The following is a 23,676-nucleotide window of genomic DNA, read 5'->3' as shown; positions in this document are numbered from 1 at the left end:
TATATATTGACTCTTTTTAACTTAAAAATAAAGAAGGGACAAAGACCTTTTTTCTTACCAACTAGAATTAAAAGATAAAGCACATTATCGAAGCTCTTTCAAATAACTTATGCTTTTAGGCCAAAGTGTTTCTTGGCATGGGTGTAGGTTTCTGTAGACCCTTTATCACCATAATGTATTTGTGTGTGGTGACGTGCTAGAGATAAGGACATGTTGGACTTGTTTTGTATTCACCAAACTTAAATTTGCCACAGAACTATTGCGCCTTTGTAGAAGATTCAGCTTGAAAGAACTGTTGATGGATGATTCACTTCAGTACTTGAGCTTGAAAATCCTTTCGTTGGCCTTATCTGCAAATCCCCGGGGTCAGAATCATTTTAAAAGTATTGGAGGGTTGGAAGTGCTGTTGGATGGTCTTGGCTTTCCATCAAATTATGCAACAACTTACCGTAAATATGTTTTGACTAATGGATTCAGGTATTGTTACATGTATTTCAAGCCAATTATTCTTTGGTTGGTTTAGTGGTAGGAGATGGTGTGGTTCTCTTGAGCAAATTGTACATGCATTATTCTTAAGGGATTACTGCAACTTTTAAAGTTTGAGTTTGATAAGTGAATGACTAGCTTGATTCTGGTGAAGTGTCTGAGATTATGCATCACATTCTGAGTTTTTGTCTGTTCTATAAATACTATTACACTCACATGTTATCTCTGCTACTTGTATTGACTTGTATCAAGTATTTAGGTAAATTTATCTGGTATTTTGCTACTTCTGTCACTCTTTGAGCACAATATGTCGGTATTATATTTACATTATTATATCATACAACTTGTTGTATAGTCTTTGAGAAATTGATTTGCTTGGTTTTTCGCAGGGATGATCAACCGTTGCAAAAAATATTTCAGCTTCATATTCTTGCTCTGGAAGTTTTAAGGGAAGCTGTGTATCCTTCGTTCTTTGCTAATTTTGGATGAATTTCACTTTTCATTTACCATCATTTTGATGAATTTAAAACCTTGCATCAGCACCATTGCATACTAAAGTTCTGAAACATTTAAAGTCTGTATCATACAAGCTATGAAGCATGGACACAATACGGGGTATCGGATACGATACCTATCCGACACGGCGATACGTCTATCATTGAAAAATATTGGATACGATACGTTTAAAGTTACATATATAAAAATTAAAATAAAGTTGTAAACATTAGTTAAAATATTTTAACTAAAATCTGAACACAAACTCGAGAAGTGGTGAATTTCAAACCAAACTCAAGAGAAAACTTTGGCTAATTAAAATAAAATGGAAATTGCAAATCATTGTCTTACATAAACCAAACTCATAAGTCAGAGCACAATCTTGAAAAATAAACAAATATTGAAAAATGCTAATAAATTAAATGGGTGCATCAAAATTTACATGCATCAATTAAAGTTGAGAGAGGAGATAATTAAAAGTTAGAGAATAGTAATTAAGGTGGGAAAGCTGAAAACTGAACAGTCATGAGATGTATCTGAGGCGTATCGCAGCGTGTCGGCGACGTATCGTTTTTTTTTTTAATTAAAAAAATTCCGATACTCCTTTGATACATATCGACGGCATATTGGTGCGTATTGGATTCAGTAGCCTTTTAGGCGTATCGGTGCTTCATAGCATACAAGTTATATATGTTTGTCATTCTTGATTATTCCTCTCTGAATTTCATTCCCATGGAATATATGCTAACATCATCCATTTTGCATTTGTTTGGCCTTTTACTTTTTGGAAACTTGTTTCTTCTTGAATGTCATTAAAATTTAACATTACATTATTGATGCTTGAGACCTTGACATTGATACAGCTTTGGGAACATGAACAACTTGCAATTTCTTTGTGAAAACGGTAGGATACATAAATTTGCAAATAGTTTTTGTTCGCCGGCTTTTGTTCTTCAAGATTTGAGACAGGGGGAGGATTTTGCTGGACAGCAAGCTGTCAGTGTGCCTGGTCTTGATGTTCATGAAAATAAAAACAATATGAAATTTGATCCAGTGATTGCTTCTGCTGGCCTTACACCCGACACTTCTTTTTCTCATTTTTGGAATGATTATGTCCTTATGCTGAGCAGAAGTCTCTGTTCATTTCTTATAGTTCCCGGAGCTTCAAAATCTCTTAATATCCAATTATCTTCTGGTCGACTTGCATTGCCTGTTTCCTCATCATATTGTGAATTGTCAATCAAATGGGTCACAAGGGTTCTTTTTACATTGTTTCCCTGCATCAAAGCTTGCTCAAATCAGAATGATTTGCCAAGCTATTTAAGGTGAATTTTATAAATGGTTTCCATTGTCTTTACTTGTGCTGTTTGCTTAAAAATTGTAATTAACTATAAAAAAACAGTTATTGCAAATTACTTTCTTACTATAGTTATGTAGTAAAAACTTCATATGCTGAACTAATTTTTGTTGTTGCTTTTCTTCCCATTTTCTGCAGGGTCTTTGTCACTATTTTACAGAACACAGTTCTCAATGCATTTAGAAATCTTCTTTCTACTTCTCCCACGTCACTTGAAAATTTTCGTGAAGAGGGAATATGGGATCTTATCTTTTCAGAAAATTTCTTTTACTTCGAATCAGGTTTAGAAGAAACTGCTCGACAGGTATTTGCATACAATGAGAAGTCTGAATTATTGTCTGCCTCAAGTAGCACAGTTGACACACCAGAACTCAATGGGGTTAGAAGTCTGCAGATGGAAATAATGTCATTTGTGGAATTTGCTGCAACTTCTAATGGAAATACACACAACATGGTGGGTCCCCCCTCCCCCCAGGATGCATCTTTCTAAAATTTCTTTTATTTTGTGAAATTGAGACTTAAACACAGATTTCATATCTGTTGTAAGAGAGATAAAATACAGCTATATGGTGAAAAATGTATGTGAAGCTATGCAGCGGAGAGCAGTGATCTGCAAAAAATATTTTTTAAGTATGTAGAACTTTGTTCTTAATAGATAATAGATTACAAAATCATTTTACAGAACAGAAGTGCTGTGACTTGTCAAAAGTTTTTCCTAAGCTGCACGTGTTGGATATTTGTTTTAAATTATGTACTACCTGTCTTGTTAATTGGCTTTATGCCTTATTATTTTGCTAATGTAATATTTACCGTGTGCATATCATTTCGCATGCGTGTGTTACTCATTTGTATCTAATATCTATTTGTTATTTTGATTATAGACTGAATTGTCCGCTTTGCTGGATGCACTTGAACATTCTGCTTGTAATCCTGAAATTGCTGGTCTTCTTGTGAGGAGTTTGGTTCGTATTTTGCAGCTCTCCCCTGAGAAAACTATTACTTCCTGTAAAACCTTGAATGCAGTCTCTCGGGTTCTACAAGTTGCTTGTGTTCAAGCACAAGAGTGCAAAAGATCTGGAAGTATGGACCCCTCCAGTGTAAATAGTGGCTTGGAAGTTTTGGAATCAGTGCCTGATCAACCAAAATGCAATTCACCTGAGACCGTGCAAAATTGGTTTGGTTGCATGAAAATGTGCATGGAGTTCTTTACCAAGTTTTTTGCATCAGCTGAAGATACGAAGAGTTTTATATTGCATAGTTTTGCAAGCATTGATTGCTTGTTTGATTTATTTTGGATAGAAGGTTTGAGAGATGATGTACTTAGGCACATACTTGATCTCATGAAGGTGAAAAATTAGTTTTACTTGATTTTGGCTTGAGCTATAACGTAACTTTGGAATTCATAATCTAAGTTTTAATTATCTTGCAAGTATAATATATATGTTGCTATATTTATTATTGTTAATTTTCAGATTATACCAATTTCGGAGGAAGATAAAAAAGCAAAGTTACAGTTATGCTCTAAGTATTTGGAAATGTTTACGCAAATAAAAGAACGGGAGAAATTTTTTGTTGATCTGTCTGTTGACATGTTGGCCGGAATGAGAGAAATGCTTCTGGCTAATCAAGCAGTATGCATCTGATGTTGATTTATCTCTCAATTTTATTAGCTTAAATGAATATGCATTTTACAATTTTACTGAGTGTTTTTTTTTTTTTATGTTCTAATGTTTCAGTACTACCAGGCTCTATTTCGTGATGGGGAATGCTTTTTGCATGTTGTATCATTACTTAACAGTGATCTAGACGAGGGAAAGGGGGAGAGATTAGTTTTAAATGTGCTCCAAACACTTACTCATCTGCTTGCAAATAATGATACCTCAAAGGTACTTTCATCATTGCTGTCTTATGTTTCTCCTTTTTTTTCTTCCCTTGTGTTTAATAGTTGTAGGCACCACATTACTATTCTTTTTTTCCATTTTGTTTTGATGAAGTGCATATGTTAATGGATTGTACTGTTATGTCTGGTCGGAAAGTTCTTTCTGAAGTTATCCTTTGGGCTGTTTTTTACTGTTGTGCTGGTAAAGACACACATGTCATTACATCTCTATAATGCCCCCCATGCAGCAGCTCTGTTTTAATCGTATGAGCTGAAATTATTTTTTTATTTAGAAGAATAGAACTTCTGACTACTTGGTCAAGGACCTATCATACCACCATAAGAATTAATTCCCCTGAAAGGCTTAGGCAAACAAATAATATAAGATGATTCACTGTTCTCTTTTGTGATTCAATCTTCTTTGCTCTTTTGATAAATTGATTTTTTTGTGAAATTAAAAAAAAGGTTAAATTATGCTCTTGGTCGATGCTCTTTCATGGATTTGATTGTCTGTGTTGTTAACCTGAAAGTGATGGTTCCAATGCTTGTTTGGTAATACGATTAATTCTTGGGAAATAACTGTTTCTTTTTAAATCTCTCTGAAGTTCTTTAAAAGCTTCTTTTAACACTAAATAAACTAATCCAGACACACCTGTACTATAGAACCTATGGTTGTCCATTCTCAACTTATTTTGGTTATCTTCTATCCTAGATTTTAAAGAGTTGAGCGTTCTCTCTCTCATGGGCAATGCATGAAAAATTAGGTTAGAGCCTGGATGCTTCAGAGGCATGTGACCTCTATAGCAACAAAAATATGTAGGCTTAAATGAAGCATGTCTAAATGACCATCCAATTGCCCTTGATCCAAGAACTGGTGCTTTAATGTATGCTTTTCATGAATGACATCTTCCTAGTTATTGTTAATGAACCTCCCCTTACAATGGTGCCTCGGGATTCGGGACATCCTTGCTTTAATCTAGCAAGAGTCCTTATTGTCATATTTGTTTCGTAGCTTGGGGTGTTTGTATTATGAAGTAAACCTTATCCTATACTGTAAAAGATTCTAGTTGAGCATTATAAGTCACAGTTGCTTATTGGCATACAGATCTGAGTTTCGACTAATTTCCTACTGATAGCATTTTCTTTTCTTCAATTTATTTGAAGACTGTAGTCTGTTTTGCATTACTTCACATGGTTTGATATTTATTATATAGTTATTGTGTTCTTGTACTTGGTTTTGTATCAATGGCCTTCAACTGTCCCCTTACTGTATCACTATCTCTGCCAGGCCGCGTTTAGAGCTCTAGCTGGAAAGGGGTACCAGACGCTGCAGAGCCTGCTGTTGGATTTTTGCCAGTGGCATTCAAGTGAATGTCTTTTAGATGCTTTGCTTGATATGCTTGTTGATGGTAAATTTGATATCAAGATCAGTCCTATAATTAAGGTGATATGCTAGTACATTTTTTAATCCACTTGCATGGTTTCATGTTCTATAGCAAGAAACTGAAAAAAGTTGCATTTGTTGCATCCAAATGCTATATCTTATTTCAGTGATGATATCTTGACAAAAATCCAATGACATAATATGATGACACGGTATGCTATTCAAATCATCAAATGTGGTTAATGTGTGCCAATACTTGGTCAATTCAGTTTATTAAAGTGGTTTATGGGTTATCATTTTTTTGACAAATATTTTATTTTTTGACAACCACTAAAAATTACATGGTTAATGACATGCAAATACTTGACTAATTCAGTTCATTGTGGTTAATGAGTTAATCAATTTTTCATCATAATTAATTTCTATTTTTTACGACTACTAAAGAGTAATGGTTAATGACTTGCAAATTCTTGTTTGATTTAGTTGATTACATGGTTAATGAGTTATTTTGATACTACATTTTCCACAACTTACTAAAAAGTGCCTGGTTAATGATTTGTAAAGACTTGGTTAGTTCAGTTCATTTTATAGTTAATGGGTTACTTTGATTCTACATTAACCACTTGTGAAATAGTTATAAAAGATCATGAACCACACTTAGTTTATTGGGTTGATATAGTTATAAAAATACAATGTTGAAAGTGGTTATTAGTGGCTAACAATAACCACATAAAGGATTGGTTTGACCAAATATTTGTACGTCAGTAACCATGTACGTTTTAGTGGTTCTGAAAAATGAAATTGATTATGTCAAAAATAAATTGATAACCCATTAACCACATAATTAACTGAGTTAGTCGAATAGTCATTAACCATGTGCGTTTTAGTTGTTGTGGAAAATTAAATTAATTATGTCAAAAACAAATTGATAACCCATCAACCTCAAAATGAACTTAGTTAACCGAATATTTGTAGATTCGTTAACCATGTATGTTTTACTCTGTTGTGAAAAAAGAAATTAATTATGAAAGCAAAAATAGTTAATCGATCAATCGCATGATAGACTATTCTTTTTTTTTTTAATAGGACGTACTAAACTGAATTATTCAAGTATTTGCACTTCATTGATCACCAAACATAGAGTGAACAGCAGTATACTGTGTCAGGAATATGGTTTCCTTAATTGTGTGTCAAAAACATCATTTTTGCATCTTATTTAGTTCTGTTAAATCTTCCTTTATAAATCTTAGTTTAGTGTTATCTTATTTTTCTGTTTTTGATTTCAGAATGAAGATGTGATCATATTATATCTGACTGTGTTGCAAAAGGTTTGCAATTAATTTCCTTTTTCATTTATTATTATTTTTTCATCATGGTGATATAGTGGTTGCCAAACTTTGAGAAAATAGTAACATGTGTTTTATTGCTTGTTATTTTGTGATTGGGCAGAGCAGTGAGTCGTTGAAGCATAATGGGCTGGAAGTGTTTCAGCAACTACTAAGAGATTCAATTTCCAATAGAGCTTCCTGTGTCAGAGCAGGGATGCTTGATTTTCTTTTGAATTGGTTTTGCCAAGAAGATAATGATAGTGTGATATTTCAGATTGCCCAGTTAATTCAAGCCATTGGTGGGCATAGTATATCAGGGAAGGACATCCGTAAAATTTTTGCTTTACTCCGAAGTGAGAAAGTTGGGATGAGGAGGCACTACGGCTCTGTTCTGTTAACAAGTCTCTTGTCGATGCTACACGAGAAAGGACCAACTGCCTTTTTTGATCTCAATGGGATTGATTCTGTAAGTCCTGAAGCCATTGTAAACTTGTCTATAAGTCCTGATTCTTCTATATACTATTTCGAAGTATTTTGTATCTACGGTACTTTTTCTTCCATCCTGGGTAGATGCTAATAAAAGGTGTATCTTATACTCCCTCCGTCCCTTAATGTAACCTCCCTTTGCTTTTTTTCACAATTCTTAAGAAAAGCTGACAATGTAATTATTATGTCTGTTTTGTGTGTTAATATTACCATATTGTCCTTTGTTTGTATATGTATTAAATTTGACTTTTTACATTTCAAAACAAGTTAGTAGTATTAATTAGGGGTATGTTTAGGAAAAAAATAATAAATGCATCTAGTAATTTGAAAAGGGGTTTAGATTTAGGGACAAAAATAAAGTCAAATGGGTGGTTAGATATAGGGACGGAGGGAGTAATTCTATATGGTGTCATTTGCTGACATCTTTGAAAGAAAATCCGTGTTTGAATAATGAACACCTTTCTATTCATGATGATATTAAAAGAGAGAAGATTTAAAGAGGATGTAATACCCTATAACAGCTTCAATTTGATAAACAATTGAATGGTTACCTCAGTAGAGCTGTCCAATCCCTTTGTTTAGATGATAGGGGAAATTGGAAATCTAATCTACCCTTCTCCCATTTTTCAATGGAGATTTAGTCATATTGATGCCCCAAACACTGACCTGGCATTACGTTTTACCCTTAAGACTCCAACTATCTGCAAATTATGTGCATGTCTCGACAGAATCTACTTCTCTTTATATTTTGACTTATTGTGGACTATGGATCTGCATTTAGTCATGCATTTTGAAAAATAATTGGAAGGTTCGTGATTTGCTTTAAGTTAAATATCAATTACTCTTGGATGTAGGATACATCGTTTTTGTTAATTGTTGGTAGATGATGTATGTTGTGTTTGTAAAATTACATTTTTTTTTCCTTTTCTTGTCTGTTTGCTTCATTCTTACTTGTAAGTGATTTATCATCTCATTTCTTTCAAATCCTTGTAGGGTATTATTCTGAAAACACCTTTGCAGTGGCCTCTCAATAAGGGCTTTTCGTTTTCCTGTTGGCTCAGGATTGAGAACTTCCCTAGAAATGGAACAATGGGTCTTTTCGGTTTTCTTACAGAAAATGGAAGGGGGTCCTTGGCTGTGATCTCAAAGGAGAAGCTCACATATGAGGTTGGAATTAAATCTTCTGAAAATTTTGTTCATGTTGACTGTAATTTCAATAATCATTTATTCTTTACTATTTGATATATTTTTTCTTTAGATAGTTTGTCTTTTTTTTTTTTTTTGCTTCTAATCTTGAGAGGTTCCAATTACGTTTCCATTATATATATGGGATAAGGCTTGTTTGTTGTTTGTGTGTCTATATATATATATATATATATATATATATATATATATATATATATATATATATATAGTGAGAATATAATGCCTTTTATATGTGAAAATTGGCAGGAATATTTATCAACACTTGGATAAAAAAATAAATGGTTGAGATTAAAAAGTCCAATTTAAAGAACATATGTGACTTTTCCTATCCTATTGCTTCTCATAAACGCATCTAAATTCCTTTCTTCCATAAACCAACCTCTCCTCTTCAATGGCCTTGAGTCCGTTCTGATTCCAATTCTACTTCTCACTTTCGCTGTTACTCTAACCCCAATAACCCTTCCATGTTTTTTTTACTAAGCCATTTAACAATTATTATCTTACTGTATGAATAATCTGACCACATTTAACAATTATGGGTTTGTGCCCAAAAACAAAAACAATCGATTAAATGTGATTTTTTTTAAGAATGAAAATTACAAAGAAAAAACAATCAGTTGGTAATTTCATTGTAAAATAATTTCACAACATTCAGATTATACAAGTGCAATTCGTTCATTTATGTCACCCTTTGTTGCTAATTTCTGTGCCTGTTGTTGTTGACTTGATTCTGCCTTTCATGTTTGTTAGTCAATCAACCTGAAGAGACAGCGTTCAGACCTGCACGTTAATTTAGTCAGGAGGAGATGGCATTTTCTTTGCATAACTCATAGCATTGGAAGAGCATTTTCTGGGGGTAGCCTGTTAAGATGTTACTTGGATGGTGGTCTTGTCTCATCAGAAAGATGCAGGTTCAAACCCCAATATATTTTCAATTGAGTTTTTTTTTTGTGGGCTGTTGCGAAATTGTTTCTTGCGGCATTCTGACTAGATTTACATGCTTTATTTATTCAGGTATGCAAAAATCAGTGAACCGTTAACTAGTTGCATGGTTGGTGCTAAACTTAAGATGCCTAACTATGAAGACAGTACACTCACGTTTGAATCCATCCGTGACTCATGCCCATTTTTTGGCCAAATTGGTCCTGTTTATTTATTCAATGATGCCATTTCTTCTGAACAAGTACAGAGTATCTACTCTTTAGGTCCAAGTTACATGTACTCTTTCCTTGATAACGAAGCTTTACCAGTTTCTGGTGATAAAATGCCTAGTGGGATTCTTGATGCCAAAGATGGTCTTGCATCAAGAATTATCTTTGGACTCAATGCTCAGGTCCTGTACCCATTTCTTTTCCCTTTATACATGCCTACGCATGCATATTCATTTATTATTTGTTTCTTTTTCAATAGAAGAGTTACTTTTGAGACATATTTCATCTATATCTATACTCAAGCATGTTTCTTTATTATTTTTTCTTCAGGCAAGTGTTGGCAGAATGTTGTTTAATGTTTCACCGATAATGAGTCATGCAGTAGATAAGAATTCTTTTGAAGCAACTGTAATTGGTGGGACTCAATTATGCTCTAGACGCATGCTGCAGCAAATAATGTATTGCGTTGGTGGTGTATCTGTGCTTTTTCCTCTTATCACCCAGTGGTGCAATTTTGAAAATGAAGTTGGGGAATCTGAAAAGACACCGCTAATGCAGTCAACGAGGGAGTGCGTGATGGGTGAAGTTATTGAGCTTATTGCCTCTCTATTAGATGAAAATGTAGCAAATCAACAGCAGATGCACATTGTGTCTGGATTTTCAGTCCTGGGATTCTTGTTACAATCAGTTCCTCCACAACAACTGAATCTAGAAACTCTTTCTGCTTTGAAGCATCTTTTTAATGTCGTCTCTAATTCTGGTATACAGTTTGTTCCCGTTCCTTGCACAGATAGTTTTCATCTAATGATATTTTCTTTTGCCACTATTTTGTCTTTATATTTCTATTGGAATGCTCCTCAGGGCTGGCAGAGTTGCTTGTGGAGGAGGCTATATCGAGCATATTTCTTAATCCTCTTATCTGGGTCTGTACTGTTTACAAGGTGCAACGTGAATTATACATGTTTCTGATCCAGCAGTTTGACAATGATCCTAGATTACTGAAAAGTTTATGCCGGCTTCCACGTGTTCTTGATATAATTCACCAATTCTATTGTGATAATGTAAAGTCTCGATTATTTATTGGAAATAACCTTCTTCAACATCCCGTGAGCAAAAAAGTTATCGGGGAAAGGCCTAGTAAAGAAGAAATGCACAAGATCCGTCTTCTTTTGTTGAGTCTTGGTGAAATGAGTCTCAGGTAAGGTTTATTCTGCTCGATATGAACTGTGTTTACATTCTCGTCTCTCCTTCAGTGAACATTCACCACTGTAATTTTTCAACCCTACACATTTTTTGTTCAACCAAATTTTTGGGATATACAGGCAGAATATTGCTGCTGGAGACATGAAAGCTCTCATAGCGTTTTTTGAGACAAGTCAGGATATGACCTGTATTGAAGATGTCTTGCACATGATTATTCGCGCTGTTTCTCAGAAATCTCTACTTGCTTCTTTCCTCGAACAAGTTAATATCATCAATGGTAGTCAGGTTTTTGTCAACCTTCTCCAGAGGTATATCACGCCTAACATTCTTTTTTATGCATTTTAATAACAGATAGGAATAATGAATGATTATTGATAAATCAACTTTGAACCTTTTGATGTTCACTTATTTACGGGCCAATCTATTTTGAATTCTCTTTTTCCTCGTCAACAATATATGCTGTTTTAGTCCACCATCTTCATTGTTTTTCTGATAAAGCATGCACATTATATATTTGGTTCTTATGCCTTCTTGCATTCTTCTGTCTTGTAAGGGAGTACGAGTCTATCCGCTTGCTGAGTTTACAGTTCCTTGGAAGGCTTTTAGTTGGCCTACCGTCTGAAAAGAAGGGGTCAAGATTCTTCAATCTCCCAATGGGAAGATCCAAATCTATTTCAGAAAACTATAGGAAAATTAGAATGCAACCAATTTTCTTAGCTATATCTGATAGACTTTTCAGCTTTCCGCAGACAGAAAATCTCTGTGCTACTTTATTTGATGTTCTTCTTGGAGGTGCTAGCCCCAAACAGGTAATGTGTCATATGGACCCCTCTCCCTGAAATCTCGTGTTTTCCTCCTATTAGTTCAATATTCATTCTTACGAGAGTTCTCGAACAACATTGATGTGTTTGACAAGACTGAGTGAATTAGTTATTATCTCTGTGCTACTTTATTTGGTGGTCACTTGGTAACAATCGCTTAAGTAAATTGTGGTTTCCAGGTTTTACAAAGACACAGCCACCTTGAGAGGGTGAAAAGCAAGGGAAGTAGCTCTCATTTTTTACTTCCTCAGATGTTGCCTCTGATTTTTAGATATTTGTCGGGTTGTGAGGATACAGATGCAAGAATAAAAATAATCAGAGATATACTTGACCTTCTTGATTCAAATGCTTCAAACATCGAAGCTTTTATGGTATGGCCATTGTAAGTTCTTTTTTCGCCAACAGTTGTTGACTTGGTGAATTATTTTTTGATTCATGATATTGTTAATAGGAATATGGGTGGAATGCCTGGCTAACATCTTCTCTAAAGCTTGGTGTGTTAACGGACAAAAATGTCAAGTTGCCTAATCATGGTAACAGTACAATGGATGAGCTGCTTGTGGTGAGAAATTTGTTTTCTCTAGTTCTGTGTCACTATCTGCATTCTGTAAAAGGCGGCTGGCAGCAGTTGGAAGAAACAGTCAATTTCCTGGTCATGCACTCTGAGGAGGTATGATTGGAATCAAGCCACTTGTTGGCATTTTATCCTTTAATGATGCTATAATGTTTTTAGAATGCTGTTCTAGTTTCGTTATTATGGTCTGGCTCATATACTTATTTATTCAAGTGACGGTTTTGTTTGAAACTCTCTTTGTAGGGCGGCAATTCATATCGGTTCTTTCTCCGTGATATATATGAAGATGTGATTCAGAATTTGGTCGATTTGTCAGCTTCGGATAATATTTTCATTTCACAACCCTGTCGAGACAATACACTGTACCTTTTGAAATTAGTAGATGAGATGCTGATCTCCGAAATTGATAAAGAACTTCCGGTACTTGGCTAACCTACAATTTTAGTGCATGAATTATTCAGTTTTCGCTCTCGATAAGAGTAAATTAAATGTGTGGAGGATGAGATATACTTCATAAAAAACATCCAAAAGATCAAAGGTGGACATTACTGCAACAGAATACTCAAATTTTATTGAAACAGTCGTGGTCTCAGCATTGTATAGTCGCCACCATGGCAACTGAATCACATAGTTAGGTGGGCCAGGACAACTTCTGCTTGATGTATTGGAACTCTACTAAACCATACAACAACAGAGCCACAAGTGCACCTCTGCAGCATTGAACTGCTCTATTATATTCTTAACACTTTTGTTCCAAAACCAAAAACAAAGCTTATAAATTGGGCTTAGGTCCTAACCCAAACCTTCAAAATTTGTTTGTTTGGTGAGAAATGGCCAAGCTTTATAAACACTAATTAGACAATTTCACTAGGTGATGTGGGACTAAACACACCCACTCACACCCATCACAGTTGAAGTGGATTTCCAACGTGTCTTACTCTGAATGTTCCAAACTGTGAAACAGCGTACAAATAAACTTTCTCCAAACTTCATTCTTATATACGAGCCCCCTAAGCCTGCAATAGGATAATGTCATGTCAATAACAGCATTTATGAAATATTTAGGTCTTATATCATGTTTTGATTTCTTTGTATAATTATGTTTAGAACCTATTACAATATTCAAAATTGATAGTATTTTATCAAAGATATGCTAATATTTTTCCCTTGCAGCTCCTTGGAAGTGAATCTGATTTTCACCTTGATTTGGAAATGGAATGTCATAAAGAGTACAGTTCTGCCTTAAAAGATGTGTTGATAGGAGAAGTTGACGAGCAAACGTCTAGGTATTAAAACACTGAACCCTGCTCTACCCCTCATGGCACTACATGCACTAGAAAAACATAGTTATTTGATGCTTGGGATATCATTGTTTACAATTTGGTCCTGAATTCTTTCAGAAAATCACAAACTTTGAAGCAGCCAGTACCATGTGACGATACAATTGAAGAGAAATGGTGGAATCTCTATGACAATTTGTGGGTCGTTATTAGCAAGATGAATGGCAAGGGACCCAGCAGCGTGTTACCCAAATCATCATCATTTGCAGGACCATCTCTTGGTCAAAGGGCTCGTGGTTTAGTTGAGTCGTTAAACATTCCTGCTGCGGAGGTGGCTGCAGTTGTTGTATCAGGAGGGATGATAGGCAATGCTTTGACCCCAAAACCTAATAAAAATGTTGATAAAGCAATGATTTTACGAGGAGAGAGATGCCCTAGAATTATTTATCACCTTGTTATTCTTTATCTGTGTAAATCTTCTCTAGAAAAGGCATCGCGATGTGTCCAACAGTTCACCTCACTTTTACCTTGTCTTTTAACTGCTGATGATGAGCAAAGCAAGATTAGGCTGCAACTTATCATCTGGTAATATTGCGAGCAAGTACATAAAGCAAGTATACGATTTTACAAGTTTACTTATCATGGATTATATTATTATTTTCTTTTTTTGAGAGTCAGTTCTCAATTTCTAAGATTGACCTATCACAAGCTAACTTTATGTTTGCACTTGGTAGGGTACTGCTTTTTGTTAGGTCACAGTATGGAATGTTGGATGATGGAGCTCGTTTTCATCTTTTATCACATTTGATCCGCGAGACTGTCAATATTGGAAAATCAATGCTTGCTACTAGCCTTGTGAGCCGTGATGACACCTTGGATCCTAATTACAATTTGAAAGATGCAGGATCCATTCAAAATTTAATTCAAAAGGATCGAGTTCTGGCAGCAGTATGTCTTAAAATGCTTTCCTGAACAAGATATATTGTTGTCGATATGTGTTACACACGCTTTTGTGGGGGCAGGGAAGGGATGTAATGCTATTTTAAAAAAATTTAATAAAGAATAAGTTGATGATCAAATTGTTGATATTTTTAATTTGAAAAATATCATATACGATAAATTTCAAGACATCTTCAAACAACGTATTAAAATTTATTTTGGGTTAATATGAAATCTCCAACTATGATTTTGCAAGAAATTTATCTGATGAGTTCATGTAAATAGCAGTCTATGCTTACCATACCTAGAATTCGAGTTATAACGTGATCAGGTATCAATAGGAAATATGAAATTATTATTTATTACCTAATTGACTAATTCATTTCTGTGTATGGCATTGTTTTTGCCATACATCCTTTTCGATCCTGGTTTTTCTCTGTCTACCAGTGCTATTTCATGTTTTTAACTAACTTCTATCACTTTTCAGATCAGCGATGAAGCTAATTATACACAGATATCAAAAATTGACCGCGCCCAGCAGGTACAGGAACTTCATATTAGAATAGATGAAAACACCTTGGCAGAATCTTCTAGTAAGCAAGCTCTTGAAGATGAGATCCAGAATAGCTTGAACTCCATTCTTTCTTCAGATGATAGCAGAAGAGCTGAATTCCAGCTTACCTATGAGGAGGAGCAGCAAAACGTTGCTGTATGCAAAACATCCTTGTTTCACTGTTAATATTTTTCCTTTGGCCATGCTTTCTTTTCATAAAAGGTGTTTGATTTAATTTTAATATACGTATAAACAATTAGGTTTGCTTTTACAGGAAAAATGGATACACATGTTTCGATCATTAATTGATGAGAGAGGTCCATGGTCTACTAAACCTTTTCCAAATTGTATTGCAACACACTGGAAACTTGACAAGACAGAAGACACATGGCGTAGGAGGCCAAAACTAAGGCAAAATTATCATTTTGATGAAAATCTCTGTAATCCTCCTTCGGCCACTGCTAGCGGAATTGCTAGTCCTGTTAATGAAAGTAATCCCGGATTTGTGGGTAATATACCAGAACAAATGAAGCAGCTCTTGCTGAAAGGGATAAGAAAAATAACTGATGAGGGAACCTTTGACTCCAATGAAACCAATACTGAAATAAGTGGACCTAATACATCAATTCCCCCTGACCATTCAGACTCCCATTCTTCTGACTTACTAAAGGATAACAGTGACAGAAAGGATGTTGTGCATGAACGAAGAGACACTCCCTCTTCACCTGAGACAGAAGCCAGCAAGGTATGTGGTATCAAGGAATATGCTCCTTTGGTATTTAAAGGGAATCTGAAACTGTATTACAATTGTGATTGTCACGTGTAATTTCCATTGCAGGTGCTTGTGTCAATTCCATGTGTTCTTGTGACTCCAAAGAGAAAATTAGCTGGTCATTTGGCAGTCATGAAAAATGTTTTGCATTTCTTTGCCCAATTCTTAGTAGAAGGTACCGGTGGATCATCTGTTTTTAGAAACTTTGATGCCTTGAATAATTCTGATCTGACCAAGTCCGTTCAGAAGCAAAGATCAATGAAGTGGCCTGCTTCTGATATGGATCTTCAGAAGGGAATTACAGTTGGTAATGTAGAGGTAATAAATGGAAATGGGCCTGTTAAACTTATGAGGTGTGTTAAACGCCATCGAAGGTGGAGCTTGGCTAAGGTTGGTTTTTTGGTTTCATTATCTTCTCAAATTTTGTAGTTTTACTAATTGATACCTTTTTTGTTTTGTTTTGGGGGAGTTGATTCTTTGACTGATTAATGTTTTAGATAAAAGCTGTTCATTGGACCCGATATTTGCTCAGATATACTGCAATAGAGATTTTCTTCAGTGATTCAATTTCCCCAGTATTTCTGAACTTTGCCTCACAGAAAGATGCAAAAGATATAGGAAACTTGATAGTTGCTACCAGAAATGAATATTTATTTCCCAAAGGAAGTGGAAGAGACAAGAATGGACCTATAAATTTTGTTGATCGACGAGTGGCACAGGAAATGGCAGAAACGGCCAGAGAAAGCTGGAGGAGAAGGGATATAACAAACTTTGAATATTTGATGATTCTCAACACACTTGCTGGAAGATCATTTAATGATTTGACCCAATATCCTGTATTTCCCTGGGTCTTGGCTGATTACACGTCAGAGGTTCTTGATTATAATAGGTCATCTACATTTCGAGATCTGTCAAAGCCTGTTGGAGCGCTTGATACCAAAAGATTTGAGGTTAGTCTGATTTAGTTGCTTCAAATATTGATTGGAATGATCTCGATTTTTTTACTAGTATCTATTCTTAGTGTATGCTTCTTACATTTAGGTGTTTGAAGATAGATACCGTAACTTCTGTGACCCTGATATACCCAGGTAATTATCAGGCTTGGTTTTATGATTTACTTTAATCCTTTATTTTTTATTTATTTAGCTCTCTCTCTCCGACACATACACGTTATGTGAGAGTGAGGAGTTAATGTTGATCATACAACCATATAATTAGTCATTACTGGTACTGCAGCTATGTTTAAGTTTAATCTTGCTGTCCATTTAGGCTCGAATAGTTATGATTAGCTCCTATCACACATTCACTTGTTATCCTCTAATACACACACACACGGCATATTGGGTGAGAGCATGTCCTTGTGAGAGGAACAAATCTGGACCTGCAATGCAACATACAAATGGTCAAACTCCTTTTTCTTCTAACTCTACACACAGAACTCTCTCTTATGTGCCTATGCTTGTTTACTGATGCAGCTTCTACTATGGATCTCATTACTCAAGTATGGGCATTGTGCTTTATTACCTTCTTAGATTGGAGCCCTTTACCTCTCTTCACCGTAATCTGCAGGTATCTTGTCACGTGACATATTTTAAGCATTAACTAATTTTTCTCATGTTCAACTTCAATTTGCATGACAAAATTGCACTAGCATGAAACGTTAGAATTCATTATTTAGAAGCAAGGAATAGAAACTATCATCATCCCTTCCCCCTGTTTTTAGTAAATAATTTTTATGAAACTAATCATTGTTGAAATTGTTAAGTTTAGGTTAGGAAGGAATAAGGAGAGAGAGAATAACGAGAGAGAGAGAGAGAGAGAGAGAGAGAGAGAGATAAAATAAAGATTCAGAACAATCCATTATTAAATTAATTGGTTATATCACTTTGTGTTTGGATGATTGAATTTTATGAGGTAATATAATTTTCGAGGGTAATTCAAAGACTTCAATGTAAATTTGTTTGGATAATAAATTCAGAGAATTTTCAAAATGAAGGGATTTTATGACATATTTTCTTTAAAACTAAGTTTGGGCTTTTGGGAAAAACCCATAACCCACATAGAGAAGATATAAGATTTGATAAGAGTTTATAAAGAAATGCGTCTCTCACCTTACAAGCCGGTTTTGTAAGGATGAGTTATGACCAATATAAAAACCTAACATGGTATCAGACCCTATCATCCACCATATATATCCACACACCGAGTCCAATAGTGCTGGGTGTGAGGTGGTGTATTGGAAAAAACTCAAGTCCCACATAGAAAAGAGATTTTAGGCCTGATAAGAGTTTATCAAGAGATGCATCCCTCACCTTACAAGCTGGTTTTGTAAGGATGAGTTAGACCCAATCTAAAAACTTAATAAGGGAATTTCAAATATCACCTAAAAAAATTATAATTTATAATTGATATATATAAAAAAAAAATTATTATCACCTAAAAACTAAGTTTGAAATTCTTTCCTTACCCTATAAATTGTGACTCACAAATTGGTCCATATAATTTTTTTAATTATGCTTATTGGTCCCTGTCCCACTTAGTGGGATAAGGCTTGGTTGTTGTTGTTGTATGCTTATTGGTCCCTGTATGTTGTGTGTGCGTGTATTCAAATTTTACAGATTTGCCCCTATCTACTTTTTTTCCTAAACTCGTAGGTTGGTGCCTACATATTTATAGAAATTTGCAGATTGGTTTCTCAACTTTTATAAATTTTACCCCAATTTTTATTTTTTAACCCACTCACACACACACACACAAGTTTATAAAAATTGTTAATTAGTTACTCTATCGAAACAAAAAATTTACAAACGAAGGGAATTCAATCGAAGCATCTAGAATTCTGAACTACCTGTAATTTCTAATTGTTTCGCCAAATAAACACTAGGGATAATGTTGAGTAAATGACTTTCTAGAGATAAAATAAAATCACTTAGTTTAAGATAAGGTTCTTAAAGTTAGTATCCATAAAAATAAGAAACATGGTTATCCCTAGACAACATAACTTGTTATCGTACTATATCATTATGTTGGCTTTGGTATTTCTTGTGCCTTGCCTCATCATTTGTTTAATAATATATATCTATTTTGCCTTTTAAAAACACCATAACATGTTATTATGCATCATTCATTTCCTTAAGTAATTTTGTAGATATTGTAACAGTCTCTTTCAAGCTAAAGTTTACTATTGAGATTTGAGAGTTCCACAGTGGAGAGTGGTGGCCTGGATAGTAGTGATATATAAAATGAGGGGACAATTCTCACTTTACAGGCATGTTTTGTGGATTGATTTAGGCTCAAACCAAATTCTAAGGTGGCATCAGTCTATCAGAGACTATTTTAGATCTGATAGGCCATTTTTATTGCACCATTACTGGGCTGGTAACAGGCAATTGGTGTTTTATTGTGCTTTTTTTAATGATGTGTGGTCATTGTTTGTATGTACTCCACCAACCAGTGACTTTATAAGGAATTGTTATTTCTGGATTAATAAACCATCTTCGGGTGATCCATCAGCTTAAGCTTTTAGGGGAATTGGTTGTTTAAATGATAATAGAGCCTTTGTGAATAGTAGTTTTTTCCGGTTTTAGTTTACAAATCATGGTTTGATCCATGTTAAATCAAACCTTTTTTTTTTTTTCACTTTAAATCAAACCTTGTTTTGGGATCCAAGGGAATGACGAGCCAAAGACATTACCTCTTTGTTTTCTGTGTGTTTTCTCTTGTTTTATGCTAGTTTTCTTCCTTCCTCTCATTGCATCAATTCATGATTCATTTTTGTAATGCTTTTTTTGTCAGGGTGGTAAATTTGATCACGCTGACAGACTGTTTCAAAGCATCGAGGGCACGTTCAAAAATTGCCTTACAAATACCAGTGATGTGAAGGAGTTAATACCCGAGTTCTTTTACATGCCTGAGTTTCTCTTGAATTCAAACTCCTATCATCTAGGAGTTAGACAGGATGGTGAACCTATTGGGGATGTTTTCCTCCCTCCATGGTCGAAGGTATGTGAATACCCTAAAATCAACTATGCAAACATGCAAATAGAGCAGCATACATAAATAATGCTGGCAATTATATTATATGATATTTTTCCACAATTTTGTCCGAGTTCGGGGACCAATGCGTGTAATAGAAACTTTGATCAAAGCAAACACAAATAACATCTTTTGTGGACTAAATTGTATATCAGTTGATAAAAGTTAATTGATTCTTGAGGTTTTTATGTTTTTATTTTATTCTCTTCTCACATACACTACAAGATACGGCAAATATTAACTCAGTTAGTGCGTGTATCTCATTATATATTTCAATTTTGAAATATTTACATGAGGTAGAGAAAGTCAAACAGAAATTTCTTTTAATAACATTCTAATTTAGCGAACAGACAGTACTTAGTTTCAAATCGTGATTTGCACAGGGTTCCCCTGAAGAATTCATTAGGAGAAACCGGGAGGCCCTTGAAAGTGAATATGTCAGTTCAAATCTTCATCACTGGATAGATTTGGTATTTGGATACAAGCAACGTGGTAAACCTGCTGTAGAGGTATACATCAAGATCCGCAGTTGTTTGTTTTTCAGTAATTCATGCAAATCAGAATTGGCTATACTGTAAGTGTTAAGGTTCGTTAAGTTGTTAAAATTTTAATTGTAGGCAGCGAACATATTCTACTACTTAACTTACGAAGGAGCTGTTGATCTGGAAACAACGGAAGATGATTTGCAAAGAGCTGCTATAGAAGACCAAATAGCCAACTTTGGTCAGACCCCAATTCAGATGTTTCGCAAGAAACACCCAAGAAGAGGGCCACCTATTCCAATTGCACGTCCTCTGTACTTTGCTCCTGATTCAATTAGTTTGACTTCCATTGTTTCTAATACAAGTCAATCTTCATCAGCTATACTGTATGTTGGTCTAATGGACTCAAATGTTATCCTTGTGAATGAGGGTCTCAACTTGTCTGTTAAGACGTGGGTATCAACTCAACTGCAATCTGGTGGAAACTTTACATTTTCTGGTTCACAGGTCAGGCTTTGGTTTGATCAGACATTAATGCATTTGGATTTACTGTGTAGCGTGTTTTACTTTTTGATTAGAATTGTTTTGTATGATGAATGTTGAAACAACCTCCAACTTTTTCAGGACCATTTCTTTGGAGTTGGTTCCGAAATGCTTTCACCACGTAAAATTGGTATTCCTGTGCCTGAACATGTTGAACTTGGAGAACAATGCTTTGCAACAATGCAGGCGCCCTCAGAGAATTTCTTAATATCATGTGGCAATTGGGAAAATAGTTTCCAGGTCATATCATTAAGCGATGGCAGAATGGTGCAAAGTATTCGACAGCATAAGGATGTGGTGAGCTGTATTGCAGGTACTTTCCTGGTTAAGATTGATTCCTGGTATGATAACCATGAATATACCATACCATTTGATGTACTTGAGTGCACTGTCTTGATTGTTGAATAGGGGCATGTGTCCCTTAACTCTTGTTTCTTATGTGATCTTGCCTGTTCAATAAAGAGAAATGAATGTTCCAGCTCCTTAAGTCACAAGTTTGCAGTCATTATGATGAGTTTTTCCCAATATGTTTTATTCCTGTTTGTTGAATGAATTGAATTGGGATGTTTTAATATCTGAAGATTGCTCCTAATACTTTTCACAGACATAACTTTCATTTAACAGCTTGTTGTGAGATTTTTGTTGATCTTATTTGAATTGGTGATTTTCAACCTTCTAGTTTCTTGTGTCTGGCTAAAGAATGTTAATTGTGATGCAGTTACATCTGATGGGAGTATCCTTGCAACTGGAAGTTATGATACCACGGTAATGGTTTGGGAAGTTTTTCGTGGTAAAACAGAAAAGAGAATTCGGAACAGTCAGTCTGAGTTACCTCGTAAGAACTATGTCATAATTGAAACTCCATGTCATATCCTCTGTGGGCACGATGATATAATAACTTGCTTACATGTTAGTCATGAGCTTGATATCATAATTAGTGGATCAAAAGATGGTACATGTGTATTCCATACCTTGCGAGAAGGTAGATATGTCAGATCCATACGGCATCCATCAGGCAGTCCTATATCAAAGCTTGTTGTCTCTCAGCATGGTCAGATTGTGATTTATGCTGATGATGATCTTAGTTTGCACCTGTATTCAATAAATGGAAAACACCTTGCTACCTCCGAATCCAATGGACGTCTCAATACTATTCAATTGAGCAGATGTGGTGAGTTTTTGGTAGCTGCAGGTGACCAGGGCCAGATCGTTGTCCGCTCTATAAACACACTAGAAGTTGTTAAGAAATATCAGGGGGTTGGAAAGGTTTTAACATCTTTGACAGTAACCCCAGAAGAATGCTTCTTAGCAGGCACAAAAGATGGAAGCCTCCTTGTGTATTCGATAGAAAATCCTCAGCTACGGAAAACGAGCCACAGCAAAAGTACGAAATCAAAAACTTAATAGAATAGAATAACAATGCATGCGGAAGAAGCATGTGGAATCTTAACAGTTAGAGCTGTTCCGTGATAACTGTCCCAGGTAATCATTCATTTATGAATACTTGATTCCTTCTTTCTTCTCCAATATCAGGATTTGTGGTTGATTGTGCATCTCTATCTATACTAATTAATATGCTTTGAAAAATAAAAGCATATTAATTGAAGAATATTTTATTAATGACATTAAATAAGATAAAATTAGTTGAGACTGTTTATCTTCTGGTCCCACTCCATTTGAAAATGTAGTACCAAATTTCTTTCCCCCATAAAGTCCTGTGATTTGTATTTGCTAATCTTTGTATTATGTATATAATCTAGTATAGTAGTATATGATATTTGTAATTAATTAAGTACGGAGTATGATGTTTCATGATTGCATATTAATGAATATTCTTCCGTTATCTATTACAGGTACACCCACTGACTACATGTTGGGTTAATTGATCTTGCCATTTTATTGAGTTCTGGATGTTATCCCACAAAGTGCTCGGCCTGTGGCATACAGAAATGAGACGTGAGAGCACCAGCTTTTTCTGAATATAGAAAACATAGTTTGACATCTTTCATACTGGATTATAGGAACCAAGTTGCTTATCTTCTACTTCCTGAGCATCGTGAGACATTAATTCCCCAAATCGGTTTGTGTTTTAGATTACCGGGAGCTACAGACTGGGGGATTTGTTTATAAATGTACATTATGTTAACTCTTCAATGGGATTTTGGGGATTCATGTGCACTAAAATTGTAGCTTTGAGGTACTACTATTTTTATTGTTTTTTGGTTAGCATAACAGAAGTATATTTGTACAGACGGGCTTGAATGCCTTATCTTACAACAAAAATATATCCTCGCTAATGTGATGTACTCTACTGTAAAAGGACCAGTATAGATTCTGAGGACTATTATAAATTAAGTATACTATTCAGCAGCGGGATTCATCTACCCAGTTGCTTTTGCTTTCCGCATCAAGCTTTTGTAATGGGGCTACAGTTTCTATAATAATAATCAATCCAGGAGATGAAAGAGTTTTAACATTTGAGAGAGAAATATCTGGTGACTTTTTTCTGAAATTTTGTAATCAGTGACTGTTGCAATGCAAACGGTCTGTAAGCAAAAATATCAATAATTTATCATATATACGGTTTGATACGTTACTCTTGATTTTTTGGTACGAATTGTAGAATGTATTTTGTAAACTACTCTTGTTGTTTGGGTACAAATTGTGGAATGTATTCTGCAAATTTTACAATTTAATACGGC

At 34.9% G+C, this 23,676-nt stretch overlaps 1 protein-coding gene across 3 annotated transcripts in view; it reads left to right on the top strand.

The window, feature by feature from the left end:
* The window catches only part of LOC146941958 (binding protein), a 28,577-nt gene extending 5,196 nt beyond the window's left edge, over positions 1–23,381 (top strand). For all 3 annotated transcript variants that reach the window (XM_085755880.1, XM_085755881.1, XM_085755883.1), the window contains 35 exons: positions 255–477; positions 876–944; positions 1,845–2,306; positions 2,477–2,792; positions 3,220–3,684; positions 3,811–3,969; positions 4,075–4,224; positions 5,506–5,661; positions 6,888–6,929; positions 7,051–7,395; positions 8,409–8,582; positions 9,372–9,532; positions 9,636–9,954; positions 10,103–10,532; positions 10,634–10,970; positions 11,095–11,283; positions 11,529–11,784; positions 11,976–12,167; positions 12,248–12,466; positions 12,614–12,790; positions 13,544–13,656; positions 13,771–14,235; positions 14,385–14,598; positions 15,077–15,298; positions 15,417–15,887; positions 15,981–16,304; positions 16,412–16,864; positions 16,956–17,002; positions 17,390–17,483; positions 19,710–19,916; positions 20,333–20,458; positions 20,567–20,938; positions 21,056–21,287; positions 21,693–22,456; positions 22,828–23,381. In XM_085755880.1, the coding sequence (XP_085612006.1) occupies positions 255–477; positions 876–944; positions 1,845–2,306; positions 2,477–2,792; positions 3,220–3,684; positions 3,811–3,969; positions 4,075–4,224; positions 5,506–5,661; positions 6,888–6,929; positions 7,051–7,395; positions 8,409–8,582; positions 9,372–9,532; positions 9,636–9,954; positions 10,103–10,532; positions 10,634–10,970; positions 11,095–11,283; positions 11,529–11,784; positions 11,976–12,167; positions 12,248–12,466; positions 12,614–12,790; positions 13,544–13,656; positions 13,771–14,235; positions 14,385–14,598; positions 15,077–15,298; positions 15,417–15,887; positions 15,981–16,304; positions 16,412–16,864; positions 16,956–17,002; positions 17,390–17,483; positions 19,710–19,916; positions 20,333–20,458; positions 20,567–20,938; positions 21,056–21,287; positions 21,693–22,378 (8,867 nt within the window). In that variant the 3' untranslated portion in view covers positions 22,379–22,456; positions 22,828–23,381. The remainder of the gene's footprint in view (positions 1–254; positions 478–875; positions 945–1,844; positions 2,307–2,476; positions 2,793–3,219; positions 3,685–3,810; positions 3,970–4,074; positions 4,225–5,505; positions 5,662–6,887; positions 6,930–7,050; positions 7,396–8,408; positions 8,583–9,371; positions 9,533–9,635; positions 9,955–10,102; positions 10,533–10,633; positions 10,971–11,094; positions 11,284–11,528; positions 11,785–11,975; positions 12,168–12,247; positions 12,467–12,613; positions 12,791–13,543; positions 13,657–13,770; positions 14,236–14,384; positions 14,599–15,076; positions 15,299–15,416; positions 15,888–15,980; positions 16,305–16,411; positions 16,865–16,955; positions 17,003–17,389; positions 17,484–19,709; positions 19,917–20,332; positions 20,459–20,566; positions 20,939–21,055; positions 21,288–21,692; positions 22,457–22,827) is intronic.
* The last annotated feature ends 295 nt before the right edge of the window (positions 23,382–23,676 follow it).

Source organism: Medicago sativa, chromosome 3 (assembly GCF_051527215.1).
Source record: "Medicago sativa cultivar Bolivia chromosome 3, Bolivia_mono, whole genome shotgun sequence".
Lineage (NCBI taxonomy): Eukaryota > Viridiplantae > Streptophyta > Magnoliopsida > Fabales > Fabaceae > Medicago > Medicago sativa.
Note: the sequence above shows the minus strand (reverse complement) of the source record. Positions and strands in the feature narration are given on the sequence as shown.